General features: G+C 46.4%; 1 protein-coding gene across 1 annotated transcript in view; it reads left to right on the top strand.

Moving 5' to 3' along the window:
* Positions 1 to 9681: 9681 nt before the first annotated feature.
* LOC121587275 (epigen-like) overlaps positions 9682 to 10119 on the top strand; it is a 4042-nt gene continuing 3604 nt past the window's right edge. Inside the window, exon 1 of the mRNA XM_041904189.2 lies at positions 9682 to 9870. Within this exon, the coding sequence (XP_041760123.1) occupies positions 9843 to 9870 (28 nt within the window). The 5' untranslated portion in view covers positions 9682 to 9842. The remainder of the gene's footprint in view (positions 9871 to 10119) is intronic.

The following is a 10119-nucleotide window of genomic DNA, read 5'->3' as shown; positions in this document are numbered from 1 at the left end:
ATTTAAAAAACTGTTCGCTAGGCGTAGGCAAGACCATAAGCAAATAGGTAAACTGGGATAATACTAAAGAGTTAATCAGGGTGATTTTTCCACAAATTGACAAGCACCCACCTTTCCATGGTAGCAAGATCGTATCTATTTTTGCTAACTTTCTATTATAATTTATTGAAGTGAGATCATTTATTTCCTTTGGGATATGTATTCCGAGTATATCCACATCACCATCAGACCATTTTATTGGTAAACTACATGGCAATGAAATTTTTTTATTTTTTATTGATCCAATACGTAATATAGTACATTTGTCATAACTTGGTTGTAATCCAGAGAGGTTAGAAAATGTATCTACATCCTCTATGAGGCTGTGGAGTGATTCTAGTTGTGGATTTAAAAGAAAACATGAATCATCAGCGTACAATGACACCTTTGTTTTTAAGCCCTGGATTTCTAATCCCCTGATATTATTGTTGGATCTGATTTTAATAGCTAACATCTCGATGGCCACAATAAATAGATATGCCGATAGTGGACAACCTTGTTTCACTCCTCTTGACAGTTTAAAACTTTCTGAGAAATAGCCATTATTTACTATTTTACACCTAGGGTTACTATACATGATTTTGACCCATTTTATAAGAGATTCACCAAAATTGAAATGCTCCAGGCATTTATATAGAAACCCCAGTCGTACTTTATCAAATGCCTTTTCGAAGTCTGCCATGAATAGCAGGCCTGGTTTCTCAGATTTTCCATAATGTTCTATTGTTTCCAATACTTGCCTTATATTATCTCCAATGTATCTTCCATGTAAAAAACCTGTCTGATTAGAATGAATAATATCCGACAATACCTTTTTAATTTTATGCGCTATACATTTTGCTAGAATTTTTGCATCACAATGTGACACTCTGGCTCTAGGACTTTTGTATGTGAGCTAGAGTGTATGTTGTTTTGTTGGGGATTTGGGTGTTTTTCTATGTTGGTAGTTCTGTCGGGTGTATTTCTATGTTTGCAGGTCTGTGGGTTGTTTTTCTAGGTGTTGTATGTTGTAGTCAATGACTCCCAACCGGAGGTAACGAGATGTCAGCTGTCGGCTCGTTATCTCTGATTGGGAGCCATATTTAAACTGTCAGTTTTCACCTTTGTTTTGTGGGTTATTGTTCCAAGTTCAGTGTATTGTTACGTTAGGACTTCACTATCGTCTTTTGTTGTTTTTACGTGGTTGCTTTATAAATAAAGTCATCATGTTCACTCCACGCGCCTGCGTATTGGTCCGCTCCTTCCGACGATCGTGACAGAATAACCCACCATAAAGGAACCAAGCAGCGCGTCCAGGAACAAAGGGTCTGGACATGGAAGGAACTGGTGGAAGGTAAAGGGTCCTGGACTTGGGAGGAGATCCTAGATGGTATGGATCGCCGACCATGGAACGAGACGGTGGAGAGGCGACGGCGAGAGGAGCAACGGCATCAGCAGGGCCATCATCGTCGGAAGGACGAGAGGCAACCCCAAGAAGTTTTTTGGGGGCACATGGCTTGGGCGACGGAGCAGCAGGAGGCTGCCACTAGGCAGAGTCAGAGGGCTGCCAGGTTAAGGGGGCTGACGGAGGCAGAGAAGGGACGGATTCAGTGGGCTACCAGGTCAAGGGGGCAACTGGGTAAAGCAGGGAGGGGAAAGCGTTGAGGCACGGCGTGAGGTACTGGGGTGTGTAACCAGTTCGGTCCGGCCCGTTCCTAGTCCGTGGTGCAGCCAGTAGTGTGTGTTCCCGTGCACGGTACGGCCTGTTCCGGTCCCTCGCACTAAGGATACGGTGCGCGTCGCCAGCCCAGCCCGGCCTGTTCCTACTCCTCGCACCAGGGATACGGTGGCCCGCCAACCCGGCCTGGCCTGTTCCGGCCACTCGCACCAGGGATACGGTGCGCGTCGCCAGCCCAGCCCGGCCTGTTCCTACTCCTCGCACCAGGGATACGGTGCGCTTCGCCAACCCGGCCCGGCCTGTTCCGGCCACTCGCACCAGGGATACGGTGCGCGTCGCCAGCCCAGCCCGGCCTGTTCCTACTCCACGCACCAGGGATACGGTGCGCTTCGCCAGCCCGGCCCGGCCTGTTCCGGCCACTCGCACCAGGGATACGGTGCGCCCGCCAGCCCGGCCCGGCCTGTTCCGCCACTCGCACCAGGGATACGGTGCGCGTCGCCCAGCCCAGCCCGGCTGTTCCTACTCCACGCACCAGGGATACGGTGCGCGTCGCCAGCCCCGCCCGGCCTGTTCCTGCTCTCGCACTAGGCGTTATGGGAGTCCCCAGGGTCCAGCATGCCCTGTTCCGGCTCCCCGCACTAGGCGTTATGGGAGTCCCCAGGGTCCAGCATGCCCTGTTCCGGCTCCCCGCACTAGGCGTCATGTGCGTTCCCAGGGTCCAGCAAGCCCTGTTGCTTCTCTCCGCACTAGCCCTGAGATGCGTGTCCTCAGCCCGGTACCTCCTGTTCCGGCACCACGCACCAGGCCTACGATGCGCCTCAGACGGTCAGAGTCTCCGTCTGCCCAACGGGGCCTGAACTGTCCGTCTGCCCAACGGGGCCTGAACTGTCCGTCTGCCCAACGGGGCCTGAACTGTCCGTCTGCCCAACGCCCGTCTGAACTGTCCGTCTGCCCAACGCCGTCTGAACTGCCCGTCTGCCCAACGGGGCCTGAACTGTCCGTCTGCCCAACGCCGTCTGAACTGCCCGTCTGCCCAACGCCGTCAGAGCCTTCCGCCAGACAGGATCAGCCAGAGCCTTCCGCCAGACAGGATCAGCCAGAGCCTTCCGCCAGACAGGATCAGCCAGAGCCTTCTGCCAGACAGGATCAGCCAGAGCCTTCTGCCAGACAGGATCAGCCAGAGCCTTCTGCCAGACAGGATCAGCCAGAGCCTTCTGCCAGACAGGATCAGCCAGAGCCTTCTGCCAGACAGGATCAGCCAGAGCCTTCTGCCAGACAGGATCAGCCAGAGCCTTCCGCCAGCCAGGATCCGCCAGAGCCGTCCAGCCAGGATCCGCCTGAGCCAGCCAGCCAGGATCTGCCCCTCAGTCCGGTGCTGCCCTTTAGTCAGGTGCTGCCCCTTAGCCCGGTGCTGCCCCTTGGTCCGGTGCTGCCCCCTTAGTCCGGTGCTGCCACTTAGTCCGGTGCTGCCCCTTAGTCAGGTGCTGTCCCTTAGTCCGGTACTGCCTACTAAGCAGTTTGTGACTGTGGTGGGGTGGGGATCACGACCGGGGCCAGAGCCACCACCGTGGACAGACGCCCACCCAGACCCTCCCTAGAGCGTATGCTGGTGCGCCCGGAGTGCGCACCTTTGAGGGTACTGTGGACACTCTGGCTCTAGGACTTTTGTATGTGAGCTAGAGTGTATGTTGTTTTGTTGGGGATTTGGGTGTTTTTCTATGTTGGTAGTTCTGTCGGGTGTATTTCTATGTTTGCAGGTCTGTGGGTTGTTTTTCTAGGTGTTGTATGTTGTAGTCAATGACTCCCAATCGGAGGTAACGAGTGTCAGCTGTCGGCTCGTTATCTCTGATTGGGAGCCATATTTAAACTGTCAGTTTTCACCTTTGTTTTGTGGGTTATTGTTCCAAGTTCAGTGTATTGTTACGTTAGGACTTCACTATCGTCTTTTGTTGTTTTTACGTGGTTGCTTTATAAATAAAGTCATCATGTTCACTCCACGCGCTGCGTATTGGTCCGCTCCTTCCGACGATCGTGACACACAACACTGAAGTGTAAGGGGCCTCCAATTTTTTAAATGGACTGGATCTTTATATTTTCCACTTGTATCCTGTTTCAGTAATAATGAGATCGGACCTTCTTCTTGAGTGTCAGATAATCTACCATTTACATAGGAGTGGTTAAAACATGCTAATAACGGTCCTCTTAGTATATCAAAAAAGGTTTGGTATACTTCGACAGGTATGCCATCCAACCCTGGAGTTTTCCCAGACTTAAAGTCTTTAATTGCATCCAGAAGTTCCTCCTCTGTAATTTCACCTTCACATGAGTCTTTCTGTTTGGCTGTTAATTTTACATTATCAATAGAAACAAATCTCTACAATTAGCTTCAGTTAGAGGAGATGGAGGCGACTGAAACGAAAACATATGCTTAAAGTACCTTGTTTCCTCCTTCAAAATATCATTTGGTGAATCATGGGTTACTCCGTCAATTGTAACCAGTTTCATTAAATTATTTTTGGTAGCATTCCTATGTTGAAGATTTAAAAAGAATTTGGTGCATTTTTCCCCATATTCCATCCAGTTTACTTCATTTTTATAATATATTACACTTGATCTTTCTTGAATAATTTTCACCATTTCTTTTTGTTTTTCCTCTAATTTATTCTGAGCCTCTATGTTACAGTTTTTATTGCCATCTATCTGTTCTGTTAGACCTTCTATTTCCTTTGTTAGTGTGGACTCTTTTGACCTAAATTGCTTTTGTTTTCGAGATGAGTATTGAATTGCATTGGCTCTAAAGGCACATTTAAAGGTGTCCCATACAATAAGGGGATTTGCTGTACCTATGTTATGTCGGAAAAAGTCAGTTATAAATTCCTTTGTCCTAGTTAAAAATAAATTATCATCCAATGGGCTTTGATTACATTTCCAATATCCTCACCCACATGGAAATTCAGTAAGAGTAATGTATATGCCAATTATATGATGGGCCGACCGCACTCTGTCCCCTATCAACACTTTAAAAACTTTTGGTGCCAACGAGAATGACATAAGAAAGAAGTCAAGACGACTAGCTTGATTGAGTCTCCGCCATGTATATCTCACTAGAGCAGGATATTTAAGCCTCCATATATCTACTAGTTCTAATGTATCCATGACATTCACGATTTCCTTAAGAGCATGTGGGTGATTGTTTGTGGTGTGATTTCCTTTACGGTCCATTGAGCTATTTAAAACAGTAGTATAATCCCCCACCATAATAATATTGTCTTGAATTGTTTGCAGGGTTGATAATTTATTATATATATTGTCAAAGAAGTGTGGATCATCATTATTTGGTCCGTAAATGTTAATGAGCCATATCTGTTTATTGTCCAAAAACATATTTAAAATAATCCATCTACCTTGCGTATCTATTTGGACAATTTGCACATTCGGATCGAAATTACTATTAATTAATATCACCACTCCTTTTGAATTTCTTTACCCATGGGAGAAGTATATTTCGCCCCCCCCCATTCCTTTTTCCACGCAACTTCATCTAGAATTGTTGAATGAGTTTCCTGTAAACAATATATATTATATTCCTTCTCTTTGAGCCATGTAAATATTGTTCTTCTTTTGTTATTATCAGCTAAGCCATTACAATTATAACTGGCTATACTTATTTCACCATACACCATAAATGAGATACAAGTTTCAAGTCTATTTATCATTATATATGTTTGTAAATTTACCAATAAAAAATACCGTAATGATTGAGTGTCCATATAGCTGTACCATGATATTTGCATTGCTACTAAGTATCCCTTCAATTGTTCTCCACTAATTCCCCCGCTAAAGCCCCTCCCCATCCCAAGTTGGGCCGTCATCCCAGTGATCAGCATCCCACCCACATCCCCCCCGGATCCCTAGGGCCCCGAGAGGCCAGGACCTATCCATCGAAAACAGCACACAGTGCCACCCACAAAACAGAAGCAGATTATCCGCCAAAAGCATTTCCAATGCTGTCACCTCTATACAGTGGGGAAAAAAGTATTTAGTCAGCCACCAATTGTGAAAGTTCTCCCACTTAAAAAGATGAGAGAGGCCTGTAATTTTCATCATAGGTACACGTCAACTATGACAGACAAAATGTGGAAAAAAAATCCAGAAAATCACATTGTAGGATTTTTTATGAATGTATTTGCAAATTATGGTGGAAAATAAGTATTTGGTCAATAACAAAAGTTTCTCAATACTTTGTTATATACCCTTTGTTGGCAATGACACAGGTCAAACGATTTCTGTAAGTCTTCACAAGGTTTTCAAACACTGTTGCTGGTATTTTGGCCCATTCCTCCATGCAGATCTCCTCTAGAGCAGTGATGTTTTGGGGCTGTCGCTGGGCAACCCAGACTTTCAACTCCCTCCAAAGATTTTCTATGGGGTTGAGATCTGGAGACTGGCTAGGCCACTCCAGGACCTTGAAATGGTTCTTACGAAGCCACTCCTTTGTTGCCCGGGCGGTGTGTTTGGGATCATTGTCATGCTGAAAGACCTAGCCACGTTTCATCTTCAAAGCCCTTGCTGATGGAAGGAGGTTTTCACTCAAAATCTCACAATACATGGCCCCATTCATTATTTTCTTTACACGGATCAGTCGTCCTGGGCCCTTTGCAGAAAAACAGCCCCAAAGCATGATGTTTCCACCCCCATGCTTCACAGTAGGTATGGTGTTCTTTGGATGCAACTCAGCATTCTTTGTCCTCCAAACACGACGAGTTGAGTTTTTACCAAAAAGTTCTAATTTGGTTTCATCTGACCATATGACATTCTCCAAATCCTGGATCATCCAAATGCACTCTAGCAAACTTCAGACGGGCCTGGACATGTACTGGCTTAAGCAGGGGGACACGTCTGGCACTGCAGGATTTGAGTCCCTGGCGGCGTAGTGTGTTACTGATGGTAGGCTTTGTTACTTTGGTCCCAGTTCTCTGCAGGTCATTCACTAGGTCCCCCCGTGTGGTTCTGGGATTTTTGCTCACCGTTCTTGTGATCATTTTGACCCCACGGGGTGAGATCTTGCGTGGAGCCCCAGATCGAGGGAGATTATCAGTGGTCTTGTATGTCTTCCATTTCCTAAAAATTGCTCCCACAGTTGATTTCTTCAAACCAAGCTGCTTACCTATTGCATATTCAGTCTTCCCAGCCTGGTGCAGGTCTACAATTTTGTTTCTGGTGTCCTTTGACAGCTCTTTGGTGTTGGCCATAGTGGAGTTTGGAGTGTGACTGTTTGAGGTTGTGGACAGGTGTCTTTTATACTGATAACAAGTTCAAACAGGTGCCATTAATACAGGTAACGAGTGGAGGACAGAGGAGCCTCTTAAAGAAGAAGTTACAGGTCTGTGAGAGCCAGAAATCTTGCTTGTTTGTAGGTGACCAAATACTTATTTTCCACCATAATTTGCAAATAAATTCATTAAAAATCCTACAATGTGATTTTCTGGAAATGTTTTCCTCAATTTGTCTGTCATAGTTGACGTGTACCTATGATGAAAATTACAGGCCTCTCTCATCTTTTTAAGTGGGAGAACTTGCACAATTGGTGGCTGACTAAATACTTTTTTCCCCCACTGTATATAACTATTTAAAAATATATATTTATTTAAATATCTTGCATATCTTATTTTCCATCATTATCAATTAATATGCGTAATAATGTCGGCAGTTCATGCGTAGGATTTTAACATATAACCCGGATTGCCATTATATTACATTTAATTTATTGACAAGCAATTATTATCCTAGCAAATAATTACCGTGGTCAATCCCATACCCCTCCCAACATCCCCACCCCCCCACAACAGATGCCGGACAAACACGCACGCACATACTCACATACTCCAACACACTCAACCCCCCTCCTCCACAATCCACCATTAAATCAGATACTCAACGGCTGTTATATCCCAGAGCCCAACTCAAAAAAGGACCTGATTTACGAGTGCACATACAGTTACAGCTGATTGAGAAAGCATGCAAGATTGAGCAGAAATTGACAACAATGTGAGATTTGATTAATCTACTTAATCTATGTCAAGTCCTAGGTGATGGAGATCAGATCCACCCTCTTCACCTGAGACACAAACACTCTGGTCCCCCCGTTGTAACCATTTTTCCCAAGCATCTCCGTGCAGTCAGACCTTTGATTATTTTGTGCCACCTGGGCCACAATGATAAACCCCCTCTCTGATTGTCCGAGTGTGACCCCCTCCCCATGGGTTACTGCAGCCAGTGTTGCCAGCACTGCCACTACCTGGGTGGGCGTACCCCACCGGAATCCCCACCGGCTAGGTAAAAGGTCTTCAAGGTTCTCATTAGCAGCTTTGAGAATTTCCTTGTATATTATGCTCTCCCATCAGGGGGATCTGGCTTTGTAGGACCAACCCTGCCAGGCAGGCTCAGAATCTTGAGGGGGCGGTGCTGCTCTAGTAGGTCTCTGACTGCATTTATTTATCTGTTTAGGCTGCATACTTTTCTCTTTTAGGGTCCATAAAAGAGATGGGAACTTCTCTTTGGTGTATGGGTCACTCAGGTGGGTGTCCAGGATATAGGGTTGGGGATCTTTCCATCATGACAATAAAAACATTTGATTAGATGTATACTATATTTAAAAATGTATATCCCTCATCTACACAAAATTGAAAGCTCTCTCTCACTACCCCTGCTCATAGACACCCGTCGGCTCTAGGATATGCAACCATTTCCCCTCTCACTCAATTAACACCGCACCTTTCCAAACACAAAAATGCACACCACATGGTTGACTGCGGAGGAAATGGGCCGAGCGTGCAAACGCGCCCACATCCCACACCTGCCGCAAGGGGGAAAGGACGCCAGGGAGAACACAGGACCAACCTCAACAACCGTCCGCCAAAACAACAATTGCCCGCCAAAAAAGCCATGTTCTAATTAGTTGTATTTGAAGATGTTTTATTCTGCTTGTTATCTTTTCTTGTTATATCGTTTGATCCTTTTTTAAATACTATACTAAACTATAAATGTTATTTAATATTCCAATCCCTATCATTGCTAGTATTGGGTGTTCCATTATTCAACTCCTCTATTACAAGAGAATAGGGTTAGAGAAAGAGAGGGAGAGAGAGAAAGAGGGGGAGAGAGAGAAAGAGGGGGAGAGAGAAAAAGAAGGGGGAGAGAGAAAAAGAAGGGGAGAGAGAGAAAGAGGGGGAGAGAGAGAAAGAGGGGGAGAGAGAGAAAGGGGGAGGGAGAGAGAAAGAGGGGGAGAGAGAAAAAGAGGGGGAGAGAGAGAAAGAGGGGGTGAGAGAAAAAGAAGGGGAGAGAGAGAAAGAGGGGGAGAGAGAGAAAGGGGGGAGAGAGAGAAAGGGGGAGGGAGAGAGAAAGAGGGGGAGAGAGAGAAAGGGGGGGAGAGAGAGAAAGGGGGAGAGAGCGAAAGAGGGGGAGAGAGAGAAAAGAAGGGGAGAGAGAAAAAGAGGGGGAGAGAGAAAGAGGGGGAGAGAGAAAGAGGGGGAGAGAGAGAAAAAGAGGGGGAGAGAGAAAGAGGGGGAGAGAGAAAAAGAAGGGGAGAGAGAGAAAGAGGGGGAGAGAGAAAAAGAAGGGGAGAGAGAGATAGAGGGGGAGAGAGAAAGAGGGGGAGAGAGAGAGAGAGGGGGAGAGAGAGAAAGAGGGGGAGAGAGAGAAAGGGGGAGACCAAAAAGGAAAGGGCATGGACTTCATTAAGTGCTGTAAACTCCAGATGCTGTGTGGGCTGACCACACAGGTGTGTCTTCTGTGTGTGTGTATATAAATGCGCGTGCGCGCGCGCGCGCGTGTGTGTGTGTGTGTAAGCGCGTCCTTGTAAACCTGTTTAATACCTGGCCAAGAGGCCTCTGCCTCTGCATGCAGGTAACCGGGGGCAATGGGACAGGAAGTGAAACGGGGGACGCAGCCGAGCGTGCCATTTGGGGGAACGGAAATATTAATTACCAGAGAATTCAGGTTCTGCCATTGGTTGTGCAAGTCGTGACAGGGATTAAAGGGGTATAAAAGCACAGCACACTTTCACTGTAATCCACACAGCAGAGGAAGAGACAATCCGAGGACTACCACACACTACTGGACGACCACACTCTTAGAAAACCACAAGATGTCAGGACCAAAACAGACACTGACGGGTGAGTATCCTGCAACCGTGTGTGTCTGTGCGCTACACTGCTTTTCTCTAGCACTAACACACCTGACGAAACTACGAAACTAACCAACAAGCCCTTCATCCGGTCACCCAGGTACGTTAGTGCTGGGATAGAGCAAAAAATATGTAGCACCCCTTGGGGATCCCTCAGAGAATTGAGACAACCCAGCCAGAGCTGTATATTGTATTTGATGGATTTATCTATAGAGATATACTGTAGGTAGGCTATACA

The sequence above is a fragment of the Coregonus clupeaformis genome, chromosome 18 (genome assembly GCF_020615455.1).
Source record: "Coregonus clupeaformis isolate EN_2021a chromosome 18, ASM2061545v1, whole genome shotgun sequence".
NCBI classification, from domain to species: Eukaryota; Metazoa; Chordata; class Actinopteri; order Salmoniformes; family Salmonidae; genus Coregonus; species Coregonus clupeaformis.
Note: the sequence above shows the minus strand (reverse complement) of the source record. Positions and strands in the feature narration are given on the sequence as shown.